General features: G+C 53.0%; 2 protein-coding genes across 2 annotated transcripts; both read left to right on the top strand.

Annotated features, from left to right (window-relative positions):
• The first annotated feature begins 478 nt into the window (after positions 1-478).
• IL13 (interleukin 13) lies at positions 479-2,568 on the top strand. The gene is made up of 4 exons (XM_036315309.1): positions 479-666; positions 1,734-1,787; positions 1,990-2,094; positions 2,388-2,568. Exons 1-4 carry the CDS (start codon positions 541-543, stop codon positions 2,493-2,495), a joined length of 393 nt encoding a protein of 130 aa, XP_036171202.1. The 5' UTR covers positions 479-540; the 3' UTR covers positions 2,496-2,568.
• Positions 2,569-16,620: 14,052 nt separating this feature from the next.
• On the top strand, positions 16,621-24,500 carry IL4 (interleukin 4). Its single transcript, XM_036312604.1, has 4 exons — positions 16,621-16,778; positions 17,044-17,094; positions 22,566-22,691; positions 24,390-24,500. Exons 1-4 carry the CDS (start codon positions 16,647-16,649, stop codon positions 24,498-24,500), a joined length of 420 nt encoding a protein of 139 aa, XP_036168497.1. The 5' UTR covers positions 16,621-16,646.
• Positions 24,501-24,929: the final 429 nt, after the last annotated feature.

The following is a 24,929-nucleotide window of genomic DNA, read 5'->3' as shown; positions in this document are numbered from 1 at the left end:
TTTGTATCCGAAGCAAGCATCCCTTCGGGAACGCAAAGACCGCTTCATTGGAAAATAAACCCCCAACTCCCCATATCTGGTGGACTGGGGTCCTAGCACTGTCCGCCGAGCACACGCGGTGGCCCAGAGGGGTCTGAGGGCAGGAGCGGGGCAGGCCCTCGGGTGGCCACCAGGCAGGACCGCTGGCACCCCAGCAGCATGGCTGACCCGGCCCCCCAGGCCCTCTCACCTGCCCCTGGAGAAAACCCACCAGATCTTGGAAACTGCCCAGACCCCTGTCATTAGTAAGTCCACAAGAAATCAAACACTTTCCTTTATGCGATGCTGGATTTTCCACAAAGTAAAATCAAGATAAGTAAATTGTGGTTTCTAGATAGTGGCTGACAACGCGGGGACCAGGATGTGAGGCGTCACCGTGGGCCTATAAAAGCTGCCACGAGAGACCAAGGCCACAAGCGCTCAGCTCGGGCCAGCCTGCGCGTCTGCTCCTGCTCCTGCTCCTGCTCCTGCTCCTGCTCCTGCTGGTCTGCTCGGGGCTCCATGGCGCTCTGGCTGACCCTGGTCATCGTTCTCACCTGCTTTGGCGGCCTCGCCTCCCCGGGCCCTGTGCGCCCCCTCACGGTCGTCAAAGAGCTCATCGAGGAGCTGGACAACATCACCCAGAAGGTGAGTGCTGGTGCTGGTGCTGGTGCTGGTGCTGGTGCTGGTGCTGGTGCTGGCGCTGGTGCTGGTGCTGGTGCTGGTGCTGGACTCTTGGAACTGGCCATGGTCTGGGCCATGAAGGCTGGGCCTGGCGCTAAGATGCCCGTGGGTCAGGAAGAAGCCCCACGGACCAGGGGCAGGGTCCGAGGGAGAGAGAGGGGCCAGGCTGGGGTGCCGCAGAATGGGTGGACGCATGAAGAGATTTGGCAGAGTCCCAGGGACCGCCTGTTCCCTGGCCTGGCCCTGCCTGCCTAGCAAGCGCCTACCCAGCCGTTCCTGATCAGAGAAAAGCAGAGAAGGGCCAGCGCCCGCTCAGAACCACTTGGCCTTTGCCAACGGGATTTGAATGCAGTCATGGGGCTGTTATTCCGAGCTCCTCATTGAGCCCATTCTTGTGGAAGGTTCGCGGGCAGGGGCAGGTCCTCTCCTGGTGGTGGCAGCTCACGCTTTCTGAGCGCTGATCATGTGCCAGGCCTGGGGCTGGGGCTCGTGTCTCAGTTCATCCCTGTCAGCCACCTCGAGAGGCAGGTCTGATGACCCCGTTTTACTGACTGGGCCTCAGTGCACTTAGTTCACAACAAACAGATTCAACACAGAGTGCCATGCTCTGAACTGCGGGTGAACTGCGGCGTCCACAAGGCAGGGTAGATCCCCACCGCCTCCATCTGCATGGCCTGGCCGCCTCACCTGCCAGCGGGTCTTCCCTGCCGGCCCCCTCCCTCGTGGCCTGCCCGGCAGCGTCTTCTGCCCTCAGTCCTGGCTGTGGCGAGCGCCACACAAGGCAAAAGACCGCTTCATTGGAAAAATAAGCCGTGGCAAGCGTCCCTTAGTGGTTGTGTCATTCAGTTTTTCTCCCTCAAAGGCCCCTGGAGAATGGGTCTCCCCGATGTGCAGAGAAGAAAATGGGGTTCAGGAACACTGAGGTGGCCAGGCCTGCCTCAGTGCGACACCGGGGGTGCTTGTGGGACTGATCCCCACTGAGACCTGCCTGGGCCCCGCCAGCACTCGCTTACTGTCCTTTGCTCCCCCAGGCCCCGCTCTGCAATGGCAGCATGGTGTGGAGTGTCAACCTGACAGCTGGCTCGGTAAGGCCCCCTTGGGCACCAGGACCCCAAGGCCTTCCCGCTCACAGGGCTTGGGGGGCTCTAGGCAAGCTTAAAGAGCTGCTCCCTCCCTCCCTCCCCCCAACCCCACCTCCACCAGGCCTCTCAGTACCCCCTGGCCACGCACTGAAGGTGTGAGGCTGGGGCTGCCCACAGGCCTGACACCGCCTCCTCCCCCACGCAGTGCTGTGCAGCCTTCGAGTCGCTGATGAACGTCTCCGACTGCCCTGCCATCCAGAGGACCCAGAGGATGCTGAGCGCACTGTGCCCTCGCAAGCCCTCAGCCGGGGTGAGGCCCCTGCCCCGCACCCCGCCCTGCACCCCTCCTGCAGCCCTGGGCTCGCCCTGGGGGCCCCGGGGGCCCGGCTGAGCATCTGAAGCACCCACCCACCTGGGGGCGGGTCCCCTGTGGCAGCAGGCACGTGGCCCTGGGATGTCTAGGACCTGGAATGAGGGGCCACGTCTGTAAAATGAGTCAGGACAGCGGTATCCACCCATGGGTCTTCTCTGAGGACCCAGCACGCCCAGCCCCGGGGAACCCCTGGCGTTGCCACTAACGCACGGGCCTCTCTCCCACTGCAGCCGGCCTCCAGCCCGCCCGTCCGCGACACCAAGGTGGAAGTGACCCGGCTTGCCAAGGACCTGCTGCAGCACCTCAGGAAGGGTGTTCGCCAAGGGAAGTTCGAATGAGAGCAACAGCGGGAACCGCTGGCCTCGCTGTTGGCAGAGCTGACCCACCCATTTGAGTTGCAGATTCGTTTTCCTTTCATGTGTCAGACATTTCTTCGGGGAGGTGGGGCGAAGGGGGCGGGAGGGGGTGACATTTCCTTAGCTTCGACCTCAGCCTGTGCTGCCTGCCTTCAGCCCTGCCTGCCCCTGGCCCTGGTGCCTCGGGCTTGAGGCCCCACATGGTGGGCCTCCTCCCTCCGGGGCTCCAAGCTCAGTGGAGGGAGGTAAAAACATGGCCCCCCGTGACCTCCCCTTCCTTAGGGCGAACTAGCATTAAGTGGGCACTAGCCTTGCCAGCGTGAGGGAGGGGCCTTCCCAGCGGGCGCCTGAGGCAGAGCGCAGGCCTCCTTCTTGGCCTTATTTATTCCTGTGTGTTATTTAAACAAGTGTCTGTCTGTGCCGGGGGGAGGGGGGGACTGCTGCTGCCAGAACTCGGAGCCAAGGAGACTCGGGCTCCAGCACTAACGCAGCGGCGCAAGAGCCCTGGGAACAAGTACTGTGTGCAAACCCTGCTACCTCACGGGCCCGGGGCGGAGGCTCCTGTCTGCAGCCGCCAGCCGGCCCTCAGCCAAAGAGTAATTTATTGTTTTTCCTTGTATTTAAATTTAAGTATTAAAATATGTTATCAGAGTTAATAATATATATAAGAGCAGCCTAGAACACTGCATGTGGTATGTGTGGACTCGGGGGGAGCGGTCATTCAATACATATTTCCATTGGCTTTGTCAACTGGAAGCCAGAATAAAGGTGGTGACAAGAGACTCACGGTGTTTGCCTTTTATTTTATCTGTGGGAGTGCTGGCCTGTGTTCCTAAGACTCTGTGGAGCTCTCCTGGAAACCAGCTAATTGGAGTTGGGGCCTGGGATGGGCGGAGGGGGAGCGAGGGATGAGACCTCGGCAGAAAGAAAGTGAGCAAGCCCCTGGGGGAGGCCTGGCCTGCAGGAAGTGCCCTCACCTCCCCCTGCAGAGAGTGGGAGGGGGGTGGGGGGGCCTGGGCCAGGATGTCAGGGTTCAAGGAGGGCGTCTGGAGCAGACGTTGACCTCAGAGTCATCTCATGATCACAGCTCTTGATGAGGAGCCAGCCTGCGTCTCCCACACAACCTCTCTGAGGCTCAGAGAAGAGGAGGTGACTTGTTCAAGGTCACACGAGGATAAATAAAGCCAGGATTTGAACCCAAAACTCAATCCAACTCCACTTAACAACACTTAACAACCCTGCCTCCCTGTCCAAGTGTCATCTGGCCTGAATGCATGGCCTTTGTAATATTTTCATCCATCTGCTTGGGCATCTCCCCTGATGGGGCGCTCACTGCCTACTCTTCAGGGACAGCCCATTCCATTTCCAAACATTTCTCGTCACTAGTGAGTACGCTCGCCGCCTCTTTCTGCTCCTCCCCTGGCCTCGGCCTGTCTGGGAGCAGCGGCCTCCGCGAGCTGGTGTCGTGGTTTCCACGGAGAACCTTTGGGCGGTGCCCTGAGCAGAGGACTGCCCCAGAGGACGGGTGCCTCTGCAGTGGGTGGTGGGTCACTGGAGACCAGTCTTAAACTCTGGCAGGCAGGTGCCCTCCCTGGAGAGCCCAGAGCCCCTGGGAACATCTGCAGTGATGCTCAGAAGTCAGTGGAGGTGGACGCCCAGGAGCAGGGAGAGCTTCCGCAGGCAGCAGAGGCCACGGCAGGCTGTGTCCTGGGGCGGATGACCACACAGACTGCGGTGGAGGGACCCTCACTTGGCTCCCAGGCAGAGGTGAGGGAAGAGGTCACAACTGACGAGGCAGGATGTTAGGGATGTTTGGCCCCGAGAGGGAAGACCTGGGAGTGGGCATGGGAGCTGCGCGTCCCACGGGCTGTCCGCAGCAGGGACTGGCTGGTCTCTGTGGCCCCACTACGTTAGCTGAGGACAGCCTGTGGCCTGCTCTGCACCAGCCTTCTGGGCAGGTGATGACCAAGACACCACATGCACTCAAGGCCGAGCCCCAGCCGGGTGTCTTTAGACGATGGAGGGTCTGAGGAAGGCGCTCTACCCTGGAGGGTGGGGACAGGAGGCAGATCTCCACTAACCCCCTCCATCCAGAGATTCGAAAATTTTAAGGCCAGAAGGATATTTATGGAAGATTAATTATAAAATTTATCATCTATCTGCTGGTAGCATCACTTTTGACCCATGTCCTCTCTGTCCAACCAGGGCATTGGCGTATCTGTCCAAAAGGAAGACGGAAAGTCTGCTGGTGAAAGTCCATGTGAATCTCCCAAACAGAGCCTGGGACTGAGGCTGGTGTTGGGGAGGGCCCCTTAGGATTTCCCGGGGCTGTATTCTGAGCCCTGCAGTCCCAGGGCCCTGCAGCGGGGTGCACAGTCCCCACCGGGCCATCGGGCTTCACCACTAGGGGGCTGCCGAGTGCCACATCCTCAGCCACCCACAGCTCCCGGCCTGCACCTCTGAGCTGTCCCTAGACAGGGCCTGTGGCCGCCAGCGTGCGGTGAGTCAGAGATGGCGTCCAGGGAGGATGGATGCCTCACAGAGCACAGGACCACGCCACTTCTGGTGGCAACAGGGAGAAAGGGAAAAAGAGAAGAAAGAGAATACAAAGGTCTGTGTCAGCCATTGTGACTGGGAGCACCTGGGTGTTTGCTGGGAGTTTTCTCTACCCCGTCCTCTTGCTTATTTTCCTGTAGGAGGCAAGGGCCGCCCCGAGAGAAGGGGGAAGAGACATGGTGCTTGGTGAGTGGGAGGGAGATGCTGATTGTGGGGCCCAGAGAGGGAGCCCCCTGGCACCTCGGGAACCCCAAGCTTAGGAGGTTTCACTGGAAGGGGGGCTGGGGCTCAAGTGAGAAATGAGAAGCAAGTGAGTTTCGGGTGAAGTCGGCACCAAACACCTCTGTTTGCTGCTCAGATGAGAAGTCAGAAACGCTCGAGTCACCTCAGGGGTTCTCCGAGGGTGGCCCCCGAACTGCTCTGGGCCTAGGAGGACAGGGCTGCCTTGTGTCCCTGTGCCCCTGCAGCTGGGAGGCCGGGGTTTATCCAGCCCATCAGCTCGTCACTGTTCGTTATGACAAAGCAGGGAAGTGCCTTTTGCTTATGATCTCAATTCAGTTGGTCAGTTTGAGCAAAGTCAAACTTCTTCCCTTTGGCTCCCGGGTGAGGAGGCCCGCCGGGGCCAGGCTGACGGTGCTCCCGGGGCGGGGGTGCCCTGGCGTGGGACACGCTGGCCAGTTGGCCTTTCTGGAGGGCCGAGCCAGTGTCAGAACCGGTGGCTGTATCCACGATCACCCGCCCACACACTAGGCCCACTCCTACCCTGAAAAGAAAAGTCATACAGTCTCATTATCTTCGTTCTTTTCTTGGCTCCACCCAAAAGCAGCAGAGCAAAAGGTTTGCACCAACGAACTTTCCCAGATCAACTGATTTCCCGGCAGCCAGGGAGGGCCCCATGACGAAGCCGGTGAGATCCCAGAAGCCGTTTCTACTTACAACCTCACTTTCTGTTACGCTCTCTCCCTTCCCCTCCGCAGTGCCTCTCTTATGGAAAGTAATTCTCTCAGAGCGTCTCTCAGAGCTGCCCCCAGCCCCGTGCCCTGCCTGGGCAGACCTCCCTGTGGCCACCGTGACACAGACGCCAAAGTTAAACAGCCTCTCTCACCAGGTCCGCTCCCGCGGCACTCAGACACGCCTGTGGCCCCACAGCCCCTCCTGAAACCCACGGGGCGTCCCATGGAGACCAGTGCCCGATGGCCTGCTGACCACGCCAGGCAGAGTGCCCGTGCCCCCTGCCCAGCCTGGGCCTGGCCAGGAGGAGCCACAGTGATACCACATTAGAATAGCAATTTCTCATGTATTATCTCTTCTTCTAATCTCTGTGCTCACATTTCCTATAATGAGCATGCATTCATTTCCCACTGGGAGACAAAGACAAAACTAATTGAGAACAAAAAGAACATGAAACTGATGTCATGAGGGAGCAGATCAAAACTAGGGTGGGGAAGGGGCCAGTAGCACCCCTGGGTGGGCCTGGCTCCGTTCTAGCCCCTCTCCGGGGCCCAGCTGGTGTAGGAGAGGAGCTGGGCGTTTGCAAGGGCCTGGGAGGCAGGAGGCCCAGCTGCCCTCCTCCCAGGGCTGGATCCCCAGGCCCATCAGATCTTGTCCTTGGGGGTCGTCACCCAGCCCTGGCCAACCAGGCTGGGGCAGGGAGACCAGGGGGAGCTGGGCAAGTGGCTGAAATGACATCAGTGCCCTGGGGGCACATGGAGAGGTGCTGCAGACTCCTGGACCAGCTTTCCTCTCTCAGAAAGACCTTCCACCTGCTTCTCAAAGAAAAGAGAAGCCAGGGCCCATGGCCCACCATGCGCTCAGGGGAGCGGGAGTCCAAGGCCCTCCTGCCTCGGCTCCCTCCTCCCCTGGTCTCCTTGTCCCCTCATCCCTTGGGAGGGTCCTCCCTGCACCTGTGCTCAGAATCCCATTCCCCCCTGCCTTCTCCAGGGACTTGGGGCAAGGACTTCAGGGTCCAGACAGCCCTGGCTCCCAGTCCCCACTGGGCCCTGACTTCCCTTGTTACATAGGCCAAGTCTCAGCTGCCCCTCCATGGAATGGAGCGCTGACCACTCCTTCAACAGGGATCTACCGAGGCCTTTACCCGGTGCCAGGCACTGTTCTACGCTCTGGTCAACTAAACAAGGTTGCATCTAATGGGGACACAGAATCCACAAACAAGAGAACACCGAGCCCTGACCGGTTTGGCTCAGTGGATAGGGTGTCAGCCTGTGGACTGAGGGGTCCTGGGTTCGATTAAGGTCAAGGGCATGTACCTTGGTTGCGGGCACATCCCTGGTGGGGGGATGTGCAGGAGGCAGCTGATCGATGTTTCTCTCTCATCGATGTTTCTAACTCTCTATCCCTCTCCCTTCCTCTCTGTAAAAAATCAATAAAATATATTTTTAAAAAAAGAAAGAGAGAACATGGAGTGTGCAGGTTGGGCGGGGGGGCTCCAGGGGCAGAGAGGCAGGGGGGCTGCCATGCTGTGAGGGGCGGTCAGACAGGTCCTCCAGGTGAAGTCATTCAAAATGGTGCGTGATGACATGAGGGAGGGAGAAGGGCATTCAGCATAATGTGGGACAAGAACAGGGAGTGAGGACAGCAAATGCCAGAGCCTGGAGGTGGGGGAAATGGAATGCTCCTCCCAGCACGTGTGGCCGGAGCGGAAGGTTCCCAGGCTTTGCTCCAGGTGGGATAATGCACCACCATTTGCTCTCATTTAACAGACGCCCTCGTGTGGAGAACGGACGTGGGACGAGGGCCGGAGCAGGATGCTAGTTGGGAGGCTCCTGCCGAGAACCCAGGTGGGAAATGACAGGGTATGTGGCAGTGGAGGGTGGGGCAGGGTCAGACTCTGGGGATGTGTATGTGTGTGTGTTACCTATGAAATATACACTTACATGCATATACCATGTACATAAATGTTATGTTATATGTAAAAGCATAAATACTTGTATATTATATCTAAAAAGTAGTAAATATACATTTAAGTTTTCTATCTACATCATTTTAAGAAATCTTAAAATGGCCCGCGCCCATCCAAACAGGCAGCCATCCAGGTCTGGAGGCCGTTTGAAGGCAGAGGATGGTGCGGGCGCCCTGAAGGGCGGTGCCATTCACTGAGCTGGGGAAGCCTGTGCTCAAGTGTGTGCCTTTAAAAACTAACTGCTGATCATGCGTAACTGCCACACGCAGCCAGCACCCTCCTCCAGGGCGTCTGCGCGGACGCTCACACCGTCCACACTGCGTCCTATCCCGTCCCCGCAGCATCGAGACGCTGTCTCAGTGATTCACCCACAAGCTCCTATCACTAAGCCCAGCCTAAGTGCCTCTGCCCTTCCCTTTCCTGACCCTGAGGAACTCCTTGCCCCAGACTGTCCAGGCCGGGGCCCCTCGCAGGCTCCGTGGCTGCCTGCCTCCTCTGCCTCCTTCCTATTCCAGGCGCTGAGGGCTGCAGGCACCCGCGTCCCACGCCCCCTTTGCTCCCTCTCCCCCTCTGTGCAGAACTGCACGGCTCAGTTCCTGGTCCCGCCGCACCCCACCCCATCCCTGCTAAGCTGCCATCACCATTAACAGCAGCCCCAAGCCAGAAACCAGGCATCCTCCGGCCTCTCGCCCTTCCTCACCCCACATCCAGCAGCTCTAAGTGCTGGCAGTCGGCATCATGATGGTGATAATGATAGCTGGCATCTATTAAAGGCTTTCCACGTGCCAGGCACCACACAAAACACTTTATATTTATAACCTTATATCATCTTCCCACACTCCTATTATTTTTTTTCAATCTTCACCCGAGGGTATTTTTTAAATTGACTTTAGAGAGGAAGGGAGAGAGGGAATCATTGATGTAAGAAACATGGACCAGTTGCCTCCCATATGTGCCGCGACCCAGGATCGGACCCGCAAACTTTTGGTGTACGGACAGCTCTCCAACCAACGGATGTACCAGCCAGGGCCCCCACCTCTTATTCATTAGCCCAGTTTCACAGAGAAGCCTGGACAGGGTGAGTGGCAGAGCTGGGACGCAGAACTGCCAGGTCCCGTGGGCTCCAGACACACACGGCCTTCACTTCCACACTCCCTGGCCACAGAGCCCCTCACACCACAGCCCCCACCCCCCACCCGCCCCATCCACGCAGACGGATGGGACGGGCAGTGCTCTGATTGGCTCCCCTCTGCCCTTCCTCAGGCCCTCCAGGGCCTTCCCCGCTGCCCCCCTGCTCCCAGCTGGGCCTACCCACTCATCTCTGCCGACATCACTCCCTTGGAGGGCTCTCCCTTGTGTTCATGAACGCGGCCACCAGAGGAGCTGGGAGGGGCTCCTCGGTGTGTTGCCCGGGCGCTGCTGACACTGGAGGAAGACGATTTGCAGGGCTGGGGGCTGGGGGCTGGGCACACCCATCACCGATCACCGGGGGCCACAGGAGGCTGGGCTGCCCTGCTCCACCTCCATGCCTCTCCCCTTGAATGCTCACAATTCAGTTCCGATCTTGGAGTGAAAGCCTGCACCCGCATTGTTCTCCGGGAGCTGTGGAAGGCGGGAGGCAGATGCCACATTCCTGTTCCCTGGGGCTGGGGCAGGGTTTACTCCTGAGTTCGGGGAGTTGGGAGAAGCCCAGGCCACAGCTCTGCGGTCCCTTCACTGGGGCTTCAGGGGTGTTTCTCGAACTTCAGACCTGCAGTGGCAGCTTCAAGGGCAGAAGTCCTTCCTGTGGGTCGTTCCTTTAGAGCTGTGGGCCCAGCCTGGAGCTGTGCAACCACCCTCCCTCCCCCAACATTCTACATGCACCTACTTTCCTGCATCAGATGCTTCCTGCCTGCGGAGCCACAGCAGCATCTACTTCCTACAGAGAATCCAGACATGGAAAATGAGGGCTGCAGTGCAGCAGCTAATGGGACTCCCCAGAACAAGGACAGGGCCTCAGAGACTGAAAAGAGGACACACCCAGGAGGGTCCGTGTGGGGAAGGGTCCGCTGGCACAACCTCCACTGGCCCTGCCCGGGCCCGGGCTCGGGCTTGCCTCACACATTAAGTACCACAGTCATTGGACCAACGGAAGATGTGATGCCGACGGTGCTGCCGCTGCTGCCACATCCAGAGCATCCAGAGCGCGTTCTGTGTCCAGGCACGTCTCTGACGGCTCTAACATCACCTTGTTTATTCCTGAGCCCCCCACGAGGCCGGTACCGTGTCTCCCTCACTTTACGGAGGAACCTCTTGCTCGCTCCTCACAGGAGTCCCACGAGGAACTACATTATTCCCATTTCACAGGTGAGGGAACTGAGCCCAGAGAGTTAGTGACCCGCCCATGATCACATGATAGACGAGTGGCCTGTTTGCTAAACTCTAAACCCCAGTGCTCCTAACTGGTACGGCCCAGGGCCTGAAAGGGAAGCGCTGAGGCCACACAGGTGTGGGGGGAGGGGGGAGACACTTGTCATCTGCTCTCACAAAGGGGAAAGGGAAGAGGGTCCTCAATCTGCCCGCCTGGGATCCTGCAGGCCTCCGCCTTCCTGGCCGCTGCCCAGGCAGCCATGGGCGGGCACTGCCACAGCCGCGCTGCAGGGGACGGTTCGTTTCTACTTCCCTTCGAGGGGACCTCTGGTCACTCCCTGTTGTTCTGGAAAGTTAAGCCTTTCCCCCTGGCCTTCTCCAACCAGTGGAAATCCAAAAACAAAGCTGTGTTCTGCTTCCGGGCTACTGGTTCCCATTTCTATTCCTTTTCTGATCCGTGTCTGTGCCCGGAGCCCAAGCCCGGGGCTGGCCCTCAGTGAGGTGGGGCGCTCACAAAACCACTGCTGGACACACGATGGCTGTTCTGTGCCTCTCAGGCACCCCTCAGCAAGGCCCGCTGACCCTGCCTCGCCAGCATCTACAAGGCTTTGTGGGGTGCACACTGCCTGGACTCCCCTCCAGTGCATCCGCACTCCCAAGTTCCCTCCTGTTTCACCAGAACTTTTCCTCAATAAAGGAGGAGCACCATTTTACTCCAGGTAATAGTCCATCTGAGTTGAAGTCCCTGCCTGTTCTGGAAGGAGCTGCCTGCCGCCTCATACACCCACTTATCTGTGCAGTGACGGATTAACTTCCCCAGCAGAAAAACAAACAATCCCATTGAAAATGGATTTTCCATAGAAGACATGCAGATGGCCAAGAGGTCCATGAAAAGGTGCTCAACATCGCTAATCATCAGAGAAATGCAAATCAAAACCACAGTGAGATAGCACCTCACACCTGCAGAATGGCCATCATTAAAAATGAAGATGACAAATGCCGGAGATGACTTGGCGGAAGGAGAACCCTTGTGCACTGTTGGTGGGATTTCAAATTGGTGCAGCCACTGTGGAAACAGCATGGAGGTTCCCCCCCGCAAAAAAAATTAAAAATATAACTGCTATCTGATCCCACAATTCCACTTCCATGTTTATCCAATGGAAACAAAAACACTAAGGGTTCCAGGTTCGATTTCGGTCAAGGCCAAGGGCACATGCCCAGGTTGTGGGCTCAGTCCCCGATAGGGGGCATGCAAGAGGCAGCCAATCAATGATTTTCTCTCACCATTGATGTTTCAATCTCTCTCTCCCTCTCCTTTTCTCCCTGAAATATATGTATGTGTGTGTATACACACACACACACACACACACACACATATATATACACACACATATATATATGAAGATATGTGCACCCCATGTTCACTGCAGCATTATTTACAATAGCCAAGACATGGAAACAACCTAAGTGACAGATAAATAGATAAAGAAAATGTGACACACACACACACACACACACACACACTCGACTATGTTATCTTACCTAATAATAGACAAACATGTAAATTGACCGTACCTTTGCTATGCTAACCAGCCAATCAGGAGAGTATGTAAATTAACCCAACAAAGATGGCGGTTAATTTGCATATGTAGGCTCTAAGCGGCAGAATGAAGCCAGGCGCCCCCAGGGCCGGCTCCAGCTGGAGCCCGGCCAGAGGGAAAGCCTGGGTCCCGGGTGCCAGAGGCAAACCGGTGCCAGCAGCCAAGGGAAGGGAAGGCCTATTGCACGAATCTCTTCATGCAACAGGCCTCTAGTTCAGTCATAAAAAGGAAGGAAATCCAGCCATTTGTGGCAACATGGATGGACCTGGAGCAGCGGTTCTCAACCTGTGGGGTCGCGACCCCTTTGGCAGTCAAACGACTGACCCTTTCACAGGGGTCGCCTAAGACCAATCTGCATATCAGATATTTACATTACGATTCATAACAATAGCGACATTACAGTTATGAAGTAGCAATGAAAATAATTTTATGGTTGGGTCATAACGTGAGGAACTGTATTTAAAGGGCCAGAAGGTTGAGAACCACTGATAAAGGATATGATGCTAAGTGAGATAAGTCAGAGAAAGACAAATACCATATGATCCCCCTACAGGTGGAATCTATAGGTGGAAGGAGGGGCCTTGGATGAAGGTGATCAAAAGGTACAAGCTTTCAGTTATAAGATAAAATACTGGGATGTCACGTGCAACATAACTATTGAGAACACGGCTGGATAGTATATTTGAAAGTGGCTAAGAGAGTAGACCCTAAGACTTCTCATCACAAGAAAAAACACATTTTTTTCTTTTCCTTTTTTTGTTGTATCTATATGAGGTGACGGATGTTAACTAAACTTGCGTTAATCATTTCACAATATATATGTCAAGTCATTATGCTGTATATACACTTTAAACTTACACAATGCTGTAATTATATCTCAATAAAACTGGAAGAAAAAAGAAATGCCTATCTTTTTAAAAGAATGTACCCAAAGAAGTCAGACCTTTGTTCCCCTCTTGGAAGATAACCTCTAAACTCCTGCAATAAAGAATTTGGCTGTGTTTTGTCATTAGTTCCTGAGAGGTAGTCCCTAAATCCTAGGAATTTCTCAAGTGATAGGAGTCTCGGCCATTCAAGATGAGCTCTGATGGTTTATGCCAGTGATGGCAAACCTATGACACGCGTCTCAGAGGTGACACGCAAACTCATTTTTTTGGTTGGTTTTTCTTTGTTAAATGGCATTTAAATATCCTATCTAATAAAAGAGAAACATGGTAATTAGCATACAACCGCTACCCTTCCCATTGGATAATCAGGGCGATATGCAAATTAACTGCCAGCCAAGATGGCGGCCGGCAGCCAGGCAGCTTGAAACTAACACGAGGCTTGCTTGCTTCAGTGATGGAGGAAACCAATGTTCCCCGCCTGCCTTGCTGGCCTCTGAGCCTGCAGTTTGAAACATTGTAACAAATATAGAAGCTAAACAAAACCCCAGAAACCTGCTTTCAGCGAGCTGGGATCTCAGAGCTGGAGTTATACATTGTTTCAATTATAGAACACAAACAAACCAGATACCTGCTTTCAGCAGCAGAGGCCTCAGAGCTGGAGCCAGAGCTAAAGCTGGCCCAGAATTTAAAAAAAAAAGAAAAAAAGGAGCAATTGGGAGCTTCAGCCCTCAGCCCCTCACCCAGACTGGCCAGGCACCCCAGTGGGGACCCCCACCCTGAAGGGTGTGTGACCAGCTGCAAACAGCCATCATCCCCTCACCCAGGCTGGCCAGGCACCCCAGTGGGGACCCCCACACTGAAGGGTGTGTGACCAGCTGCAAACAGCCATCATCCCCTCACCCAGGCTGGCCAGGCACCCCAGTGGGGACCCCCACCCTGATCCAGGACACCCTTCAGGGCAAACCAGCCAGCCCCACCCATGCACCAGGCCTCTATCCTATATAGTAAAAGGGTAATATGCCTCCCAGCACCGGGATCAGCAGAGCCGAAAGGCCTCCTGGCACCGGGATCAGCATGACAGGGGGCAGCGCCCAAACCCCCTGATCACCCTGCGGCTCTGTGTGTGATAGGTGGCAGGGCCACAACCTCCCTATCCGCCCTGCTCTGTTTCTGACAGGGGAAGGCGCCCCAACCTCCTGATCAGCCCTGCTCTGTGCCTGATACGGGGGGAGCTCCCCAACCCCCTGATCGCCCTGCGGCTCTGTGTGTGACAGGGTGTGGCGCCCCAACCCCCACCCCCCGCCCACGGGCCCTGCTCTGTGTGTGATGGGGTAGAGCCATAACCTCCCCATCGGCCCTGCCCTGAGTGTGACAGTGGCGGCACCCCAACCCCCGGATCAGCCCTGCTCTGTGTGTGACAGGGGGGAGCTCCCCAACCCCCAGATTGGCCCTGCTCTGTGCGTGATAGGGGGTGGCGCCGCAACCTCCCCATCGACCCTGCCTTGAGTGTGACAGGGGGCAGTGCCCCAACCCTCCAATCGGCCCTACCCTGAGCATGACTGAGGGTGGCATCGCAACCTCCCAATCCACCCTGCTCTGTGCATGACAGGGGGCGGCGCCCCAACTCCCCAGTCGGCCCTGCTCTGAGCCCGACCAGGGGCTGCACCTAGGGATTGGGCCTGCCCTCTGCCACCCGGAAGCAGGCCTACGCCAGCAGGTCGTTATCTCCCGAGGGGTCCCAGACTGCGAGAGGGCACAGGCCAGGCTGAGGGACCGCCCCCCCTTCCCCTCGAGTGCACAAAGTTTTGTGCACCGGGCCTCTAGTATAAAATAAATATCAAAAATATAAGTCTTTGTTTTACTACGGTTGCAAATATCAAAAAATTTCTATATGTGACACGGCACCAGAGTTAATTTAGGATTTTTCAAAATATTGACACGCCAAGCTCAAAAGGTTCGCCATCACTGGTTTATGCTAATAAAGCAACTCAAAGTGGGGGGCAGCCACACTATTAAGCTACTGTGATGTCATCAAACCTCCAGGGAAGGGGTGGAGGATGAGGTCAACTGAGTGGCGAGCGATGCAATCAATCATGCCTACAGAGTACACCCCAGGAGAACTCTGGGCACGGAAGCTGGTGAGCTGGTGCTGGGGAAGCGACTCCGCGGGAGGAGACAGCGGGAGCTTTGTGTTTGGGATCCTTTAGATCTCACCACCTGCTTGTGTCTGATTGGTATCCTTCTGCTCTAATAAATGTATCGCACTTTCCTGAGGTCTGTGGGTCATTCTAGTACATTACTGAGCCTGAGGGCATCATGGGAACTCTGGAATTCGCAGCCAGTGGCCTGCAGTGAGTGTGGACTGAAACCCCGGATTCGCAGCTGCTGAGCGAGGGCAGGCTTGCAAGGCTGTGCCCTTCACTGAGACTTGTGGCCCAACTCCACGTAGTTGGTGTCAGAAGCCATTGCCTTGGGTTTGGCAAACGTGTTGCACAGTCCCGAGGGAAGCACCCTAAATGTGGTCAAGGGGCCCTCCTGATACAGGGATCCCTGCCCTCTCCTTCACAGAGAGCAGGGCACCGCAACAAGATCCAAAGGCAGGAACAGCCTCCGCAGGAATCCTTCCGTGTGACCCTCCAGAGGAAAGCCAGTGAGGGAGGAAGGCGGGGAACCCAAATAAGGGGAGGGGAGAGGAGAGGAGAGAACAGGAAAGTTCAGGGAGGAAAAAGCATGGCTTGCTGGGGCACAGCAACCCTGCTGCATCGGTGAACATGGGGTGCTCAGCCCCTCACTGGTCCAGGGGAGCTGCACTAAAGCAGCAGGTAGGTGGTGGGGCATTGACAAGACATTTGATTTATAAATCAGGAAGGTTTTCCCAATTCACTGAAGACGTACGTAAGTTCCATTTAAAGAGCAGTCATTCCTGACCGACCTAACATGCTTAGCGCCTCCTTATTAGACTATGCAGCCCTAGCCAGTCTGGCTCAACCGGAAGGGTCCTAGGTTCAATTCCGGTCAAGGGCACATGCCCAGGTTGTGGGCTTAATCCCCAGTAGGGGGTGTGCAGGAGGCAGCCAATTAGTGATTCTCTCTCATTGATGTTTCTATGTCCCTTCCCCTCTTCCTTCCTCTCTGAAATCAATAAAAATATATTTTTTAAAAAAAATAAAAACTATGCATCTGCTGTGACCCAAACTAAGCCCCACCGGGTGTCACCTGTCCTTTACCTAGAGAATGGCATGCCCGAGTGCCACGACAGGAGATAATCTGTGCTTGTCACTTTCCTTCTACCCAGATAAAGAACCCACATCAGCTTTTCCACAAAAGAAAAGTTTCCAAGATGCCACCCATACTTGGAAAAAGCCAGGTTGAAATACCTTTCAAGTCAAACTTTCTTGATATTACTCTGTCTTTCCCCGGGAGCACTGCACTACAACAGATTCGGACACCTGTGGCCTCTTCCTTCAAAGCAAAAAGCCAGCAACAACCCCAAGCTGATAAGATTAATCTAAAGAGCAAATTATGGTGTAATTTCCTATGCTGATACTTTGTAGTTAATTTTAAAAAAAGGTTTCATTTTCCTATTGGTCTGATTTCACAGGAACATGTTACCTGTTTCTGTGAGGCATATTTTTCTCCTGGAAGAGAGGCGCTGATTGGCCCCAACCTGGTGTAATGAAAATTTCCAATGTAAACTCATTTTCCCTCCGTTTCAGCAATTTTAAATCTATATATAGAGATATCATTGTCAGAATTGCATTGTTAGCTTCTCCTGGTAAACTAATTGCCTCACACTGTCATTGCAAATAGAGATCGATTAATGGGTCTCACGTCCCAACTGATTCCAGCTCTGATCTGCTTACTAGCATGTACCAGCAACTTCACCCACGGACGCAAGTACATCACCTTACAAGAGACCATCAAAATGCTGAATGTCCTCACAGCGAAAAAGGTGAGTGAGCTATCTGCCACCATCTCTCCCGATGTGTGGTGATGCTGTGCGTATTTCTTAGACTATGAGAAGAACATAACAGCTTCTAGACAAGTCAGTAGCTGGTTGATGGGGATGGGAGACTTCTCCCTGGCACTTTTTTTGTTCCCTGCGGGACTGTCGGAAGTTTTCTCAGTTTGAGGGAGTGGGAGCTGCTTGGCAAGGATCACTCTGCTTAGTTGGAGGTAACTGTATCTCTTGCTCTCTTGTTCCTGGCCCGGCCAAGGATCCACGGTGCATGGAGCTGACCGTATCAGACGTCTTGGCTGCCCCAAAGGTAAGAACTGTCTGGGGTGGTCTGCTTGGCAGGCGGGTGACTTGGGACAGGAGAGTCATCTATAAGTGTTTGAGCAAGAAATGTATTTCTTAACAGAAAGCGAACAGGCCCAAATTAACTCTAAGGTGTTAAATGTTTTCAAAGAATAAGAATTCTGATCTTTACTCTCAAAACATGTTTTGGAGTTTCTGGTGACATTTGATTTAGAGGATGTCTAATAGAGAGCTTGGATTCTGTCAGCCTAATGGAGATCCTGGTCAAGGAAGTGCTCTCTAGGATTCACCCAGCCCTGGCCAGGGACCTGGGACATAGGAGGTCCTTGTTAAATGCTTATTGAAGGAGAGAATTTTCTGGCCCATACATTTCCGAAAAAACAAATACGCTCACAAAAACAGATATTGAGATTACAGGTTGAGGGAGCTTTCATTTTGTCTAAGAGACTTCCTATGGCAACAGAGAAGGTATTGCCAGAGCCTCGTCTTCCGCCGCCTGGTCACCTCGCAGCCCACCGGCTCTGGGGTGCTGTCCAGGGAGCCTTGGCTTGCTCTGTCCTGCCAGCTCCCCTCCGGCCTGGTCCGGAGCCCTCCTGCCAGCTGAGGTCCAACTCATCCCTGCTTCTGGCTGCTTGGGCATCTCGCCTTTCCACCTCCTGTGTGCCTCACCCCCGCCCCTCCATCTGCAGTGGGAGGAGATAGATTTGACAGCTGATAGTGCATGTTCTCTGACAAACACATGACTACAGACATATCAATAGCTTTGTGCACATCAGTTCCTGTTTTCATGGAAACACACGACTGAGAATGAAAAACCCAAAGCTTCAATTTGCCAGTGGTCTCCTAACCACCTGCTTTCCACGTGTGCTGGGGGTGCCTGGCCAGGAGGAAGCCCCGCGGGCTGGGCAGGGCCATGTCCCAGCACCGAGGCCGTAAACAGGCCCGTCCTACTTCATGAGAAAAACTACTCTTTGGGCTTTATCTGGCTACCTCATTTCATTAAAGATTATTCCAGGGATCTGATATACAGTAATATATAATATCATAATAGAATTATACATAACATTATATAAATAAGTGTATAGTATGTAAGTATAAATATTATATAATTTGGTCCTTCAGAATCTCATTATGTATCAGACTCTATTGGTAGGATGGAAGGATTTGGAGATTTTATACCTGTAAGATTATATACAGGGTGGGCAAAAGTAGGCTTACATTTGTGAGTACGTGAAACACAGGGTTTATTCTTGTATTATTATTTATTCTTGTATTATTTTCCATACAAACAACTGTAAACCTACTTTTGCCTCACCCTGTATGTTAATGTGATATATTTATATATATGTGTGTGTGTGTGTGTGCGTATATTTATATATAAATAGCCAAGAGTCCACAGGTTGTGCTCTGGGCTCCCCGGAGAGCAGCTACATTGCCGAGAGCGCTCTACCAAAGCCAAGGGCAGGCCCTGAAGGAAGTGCAGAGAGTCTGAAAGTGTGGTTTTAGCCCTGATTCTGCTATTAACTAGTTGTACGGCCTTTGGCAAGTCTCCACACCTCTCTGTGCCTCAGTTTCCAGATCTGAAGAAATGCTTTTGGCTGGAATGCAACTATTGAGTTAGTGGAAAGTGATATTGTAAGATGCTTCAACTGTTGATGAAAGACAAAAAACTGGTTGTAGAGAAGCAATAATTCTAAGAGGGAGGGGCCGTGGTTGGAAATGATCAAACCTTCCAAGTCCGGGGGACCCCTCTCTGGCCTGTCTCTAGAAGACCCAGCCACCCCTCAGCCCACTGAGGTGCAGGCCTGGCCACGCTGCTCTCCTCCCATCCTGGGCCCTCTCTGCACTTGGTTCTAACATACCTCCCTCACCGCACAGGCAGATATCTCCTTCACCCCACCCTTCCGCAAACGCCTTCCCCGACCTGCTTCTGTCCTTCCTGATTAACAACCTCATTTTCCTTTCTTTTCTTTTACTCAAGACTCAGTGCTCACTTATCTAGGAGGATATTTCAGAACAAGGAAAGGTGGTTCTTTTCAAAACACACAGAGGCGATATGTGGAAGGGAAAGTTACATCCTTGTGTTCCTGAAAAGGAAAGCCTTTCCGAGATCGTGTATTAGTTTTATTTCTTTTGGGAATCAAAAATTCCTGCATCTCCCTGTTGGATAACATCCTGGTCTGGGCAGTTGCTGGCAAGAATGTGCTGATCTAAGTCCTGGGCTTCACAGGCAATGCCTGCCCAGGCGTCCATGAAGTTAAGGTGGTCTGAGGAAGAGCAAAGTGCAAAGCAAGCAAGCTGCTGGTCTAGGAAGGATTTCTTGGGTGGACCCTTGAAGGTATTTCCTACCAAAGAGAGCTCAAGTTCATAATTTACAGAAAGCTCTATGTCAACCCCCAATTTATTTTGGGGGGTGGGGGAAGTGAAGGATTTTCTTATACACAGCACTGGCTCACCAAATCTGGGCAGAAGTGTAGATAATGGATATGACACAAATGGGACTGAATTTTTACAGGCCTGGACGAAGCTAGTGAAGAGCCAAGTTAGAGCTCTATAGGAGTCCCTGCCACAGAAATCTCCTAGGAGGTGCCTGGCCGGTGAGGGAGCTCCCCTGGCATGCGCCTGGGCCTCCCCTTTGAGTCCCTTTCCCTGTGCAGTTCTGGCTGCGAGGTCTGCCAGGCTGTGAAGTGCGCCCCTGAGCTGGGCTGCGCACATGCGGGCAGCGAAAGCTGGACACGCAGCTGAAAGCAGTCAGCATGGGCTGGCTTCCTGTTGCTGCGATACCAATGGAACTAAAACTCTAGCCCTTTGTTTAAAAGGCCTTAAGAATTAGGTTGTTTTGACCTTTTTCCACTTGATTCAAACTCTTTTCAATTCCTATTTTACCCTAATGGCCTTCAGGAAGTCCTCTGACAAGTATCGTGCAGTGGTTCTCAACCTTCCTGATGCCGCGACCCTTTAATACAGTTCCTCATGTTGTGGTGACCCCCAATTTCATTGTTACAAATTGAACATAATTAAAGCATAGTGATTAATCACAAAACAATATGTAATTATATATGTGTTTCCCGATGGTCTTAGGCGACCCCTGTGAAAGGGTCATTTGACCCCCAAAGGGGTCGCACCAACAGGTTGAGAACCGCTGCGTGATAGAGGTTTCCCTGTATTATACGGCCATCCATGCAATACTGAGAGGCAGCCCATTCTCTAGGCTCCAAGCCAGCCTTTCTCCAAAGTCTCATTAGGTTTTGATGGAAAAATAAGCCAAGGGGCTCGTCTCCTCTTGGCCCCCTTGAACCTCACTGTTCTCTCTACAGCCACACAGGGTCTGCCTCATCTGCGTCCACAGGTGGTATGTCTTCCCCAGGCCGCACTGCCCAGAGGCAGGGTGCTGTATGGGAGATTTCTTGGCTCCCTGAGCCCAAAGATACCAGTGCTGCTCTTAAATTTCCAACTGGAATCAGGGCCCAGGACTCTCACCAGCTCATCAAGTGGGTGCCCTTCCAAGGGTGTGCCCGTTCCCACCCCCCCGCCCCCGCCCAGAGGGGGAGGTTCCAGGAAGCTTCTGTAGTTTGGAATTCTGGTGTTTCTAGTATTTTGCCTAGATAGTAAGAGCTGAACACAGGTATCTACACAGATGACTCACTGCTGCATTTATTTACAAAAGCAAAAAAACCTGCAATAATCGGGGATTGATCAATTAGGGTACAAATATGCTATGAGTTCCTACAGAGCTCTCAATCCCATGTTCCAGATACTTTTGAATAACTGAAGAATACACTTGTACTATATGTTAAGTGTAAAAAGGTTACAAAGCAGTACCAATAGTTGGTCCCCTATTTTGAAAAAAAGTATTTTTAAAAACCTGGGAAGATATTTACCAAAATAATAACAGTAGTTATCTCTGGCTGGTAAGATAATGAGTGAATTCATTTTTGTTGCATATATACTATTTTTATAGTAAACTTACATGACCGTGATAACTGTAAGAACGTACAAAGCTGCCTGGACAGTGCTTCTCATGTAAATCTCCCCTGGAGCTACTGTAATGCACATTTGTGGTTCAGGGGGTCTGGGTGGGGACTGGGATTCTGCATTTCCAACAAGCTCACGGGTGATGCCTGTGCTGCTGCCCCACGGGCCACGTGCTGAGTGGGAAGGGCCTGGAGCGTGTCCTGAGAGAGGCCAGGAGAGCTTCATCTGCTCTGGATCGGACTCGAGCTAAGACCACTCTCCAGACCCTGTGACTTCACTTTTTAGGGGAAATGAGAGCACACACCAGGCCTGCTCCAGACGGATACACAACTCCTCTCCCAGGTTCCCAGCAAGAGCTGTTTCCCTGCTTATACGTTCCCTCCTCTAAGGCCCAAACGTCCCCAGGAAGAGACATGTGGCCAGCGCCCCGTCAGAGCTGCCAGCATTCCAAGGAGGTTCTGACCATGTACATGCAAGGTCAAAATCTCCTGACTGCTGCCCCGTCCAAGGCCCAGCTCAATGGCACCCTCTCTCAGATGCTTCCTGATCTCCCAAGGCCAGACTCCTGGGGCACCTCACCAGGATCCTGGCACTCACCTAGCTGTGGGGAAATGTCTTATCTCCTCACTTGGACCCGAGTTTATACACACACTGCTGTCTCCCATGGGGACAGCTAAATGGAGAGTGTGGCCCACAGCAGCACTGTTCAGGCAAAGGATGGGCATCCCGTTATTCAGCACATATGTAGGACTTCCAGGGAGACCTGGGCTTTCAAACCCCATAGGAATGACTGTGAGCTCACATAGGCACCTTCCACAGAAAGAAACGGACTTGAGCTCCAGACAGATGGATCTGCATTCAAATCCCCACTGTGTCCTCTCCTTAGTTGAGTGACTTTATTAGGCATCCTTTCAGCAAAACCCTCTAAGACAGTGGTTCTCAACCTTCCTAATGCTGCGACCCTTTAATACAGTTCCTCATGTTGGGGTGACCCCCAACCATAAAATTATTTTCGTTGCTACTTCATAACTGTAATTTTGTTATGAATCATAATGTAAATATCTGATATGCAGGATGTATTTTCATTGTTACAAATTGAACATAATTAAAGCATAGTGATTGATCACAAAAACAATATGTAATTATATATGTGTTTTCCGATGGTCTTAGGTGACCCCTGTGAAAGGGTCGTTTGACCCCCAAAGGGGTCGCGACCCACAGGTTGAGAACCGCTGCTCTAAGAGAAAGGAAACGGGGAGCGTCTGAGGAAAAAGCTGCTGAATTTGCAGATAACTGGGAGGGGGAGAAGTTGTTTGCAGAGGTTTATGGCTGTGGTGAGCAGCCTTCATTACCATGGCAAGAATCCTTGAACACCTGGGCCCATGTCTGAGCTAACCTGCCTTCATCACTTGTCTTCCTGGAAACCAGAAACCAGAAGGAAAAACCTCTCTCCCATGTTCAGAACAGAGCTAGTGTACGACTATCTGGTATTTCTCTTTCTAGAACACAACTGAGAAGGAAACCTTGTGCAGGGCCGCAACGGTGCTTCGGCAGGTCTACAGGCACCACAAGTGCTTGACCAGAATATTGAGCGGACTTGACAGGAACCTCAGCAGCATGGCCAACAAGGTAAGCTGCCTCATGCCAACAGCAAGGCTCCCGGCGGACAGCACCTTCACATCTCAGTGCTCCTCCTATGAGTGGTAGCCCCGTTACTCAGCCCATCCATTCATTCAAGCAGTATTTGCTGAGGCTCTATGTGTGCCAGGTGCTGTTCTGGCACTGGGGATACAGTAGTAGGGAGAAGGCAGAGTCGCTGCCCTCAGAATGTTCCAGTGGGGGAGACAGAAAAGCAAACTAACGTGCCCACGATGCCCAGCGGGTAAGTGTGCAAAGAACACAGGAATAAAGAACATAGGGGTTAGGAGGAAGAGGCTGATTAGGAGTCGGTGACATCATCTGAGAAGAACTTAAATTACGTGAGGGAGCAGGCCTCATAACTGGAGAAAGAACATTCCTGGCAGGGGGACAGTTGTGCAAAGGCCCTCAGGCAGAAATGAGCTTCATGTGTTCAAAGAGCGGTAGGAGGGCCAGGGTGGCTGGACCAGAGTGAGCAGGGGGATTTTAGCAGGAGATCAGATCACACTGGGCCTTTGGACTCTGCCCCAAGTATGGTGGGAAATACCCACCCGGCTTTTAGCAGGACAGAGACTACGATCTGATTTTTGTGACTTAAAAAGATTACTCTGGCTACTGTGTGGTAGACTGAATAGAGAGTGAGCAAGTGTGTCAGGTCACTAGAAGGTCAAGTAAGATGAAGACAGAGATGGCCATCGGATTTGGCATGACAGGGGCATCGGCAAAGCTGATGTAAATGGAGATGTGGTAATGAAAGGCTGACTGAAGTGGGATCCATAGAAAATGGGCAGGGAGGAGTGAGAAGGAAGAGGCAATGAGCACAGAAAAGTCTTCTGAGGTGTTTGCTATAGGTTGCAGAGAAATGGACCAACAGCTGAAGGGCAGGTGTGGAGTGAGGGAAGGTCTTTGAAGGTGGGCTATATACTCAGCATGTGAATGTACCAATGGGCATAGTCCAGTGAGAGGGGAGAACCAACAGTGTAGGAAAGAGGGAGAGCGAAGAGTGGACGTTATCTAATGTCAAGTAGAGGAACTGGGCCATTCACCCCTCCCTGGGCCGGTTACCTTATCTATTAGATAAGGTGATGGAATAGGGAGCTGACATTACACTCAATTCTCTTTTAATCCTCTTAATCATCTTATAAAATCCGCACTGTTTTTCCCATTTTACAAAAGAGGAAACTGAAGCGTTCTATAAATGAAATGTTTGTCCTAAGCAACATAATAAATAGTAAACTGGTAGAGCTGAGACCCAAACTGAAGCAGTGGCCTGGCGGCAAGCACCTGGAACCCTTCCCACCTGGCATGCTGCACGCTGTGCTGTTGCTATTTAATGGGCAGGAGGGCAAATGGACTGAACCTCTCTCAGAAGCCCAGGCGCCCCACAGAAGACCCAGGTCAGCAGTGGACAGGTCTCAGCCTCTACCTTCATGTTAGGCCCCTGAGCAGCACCTAGCAGTGTGTGACACACGTCTCCAGACACTGTGGCACCCTGAAGGCAGATACTGGAAATAGGCAAGCCCTGCTGTCCTCGTGGTGGAGTCAGACTCCCCTTCAATCTAGACTGGAGGCCTGGTTCGATCATTGCTCCGGTGCTAAGTGCCAGAGTGGGCTTGACTGGAGCAGACAGGCACGACAGCAAGACTCGAGTATTTAGCAATGCAAGCTAATGAAATGTTTCTTTTGTAGACCTCCTGTCCTGTGAACGAAGCCAAGAAGAGGACACTGAAAGACTTCCTGGAAAGGTTAAAGACCATCATGCAAGAGAAATACTCAAAGAGTGGAAGCTGGATATTTTAATTTATGAGTTTTTAATAACCTTATTTTAAAAATATTTATATATTTATAACTCATCATAAAATAAAATATATGTAGACTCTGACAGGATGGTTTCACTTTACTCGCAATGGCACCTTACTTGACAACTTTTGGGGAAACCAATTTAACTTGCTGAGAAGCTAGTATGGAAGTAAAAAAGGAAAGATTGCTTTCCTCTCTCTAGCTGCGGACATAATGCACAAAATGACTAAAGAACACAAGTCCACTTAAGACATAGATGATGAGAGCGAGCTGCAGAGTGGGCCCATGAGTCCTGCTGACCACAATTCTGAATGGAGAAGGTGTCCCCTGGGTGCTTAGAACATGCTTCTCTCATTGTCACAGGGTTGTTACATTGAGACTATAGGGCAGTGATGGCGAACCTATGACACGCGTGTCAGAGGTGACACG

The sequence above is a fragment of the Myotis myotis genome, unplaced genomic scaffold, assembly GCF_014108235.1.
Source record: "Myotis myotis isolate mMyoMyo1 unplaced genomic scaffold, mMyoMyo1.p scaffold_m19_p_6, whole genome shotgun sequence".
NCBI lineage: Eukaryota > Metazoa > Chordata > Mammalia > Chiroptera > Vespertilionidae > Myotis > Myotis myotis.
The sequence above is the reverse complement of the archived record's forward strand: the minus strand, read 5'-3'. Positions and strand labels throughout refer to the sequence as shown.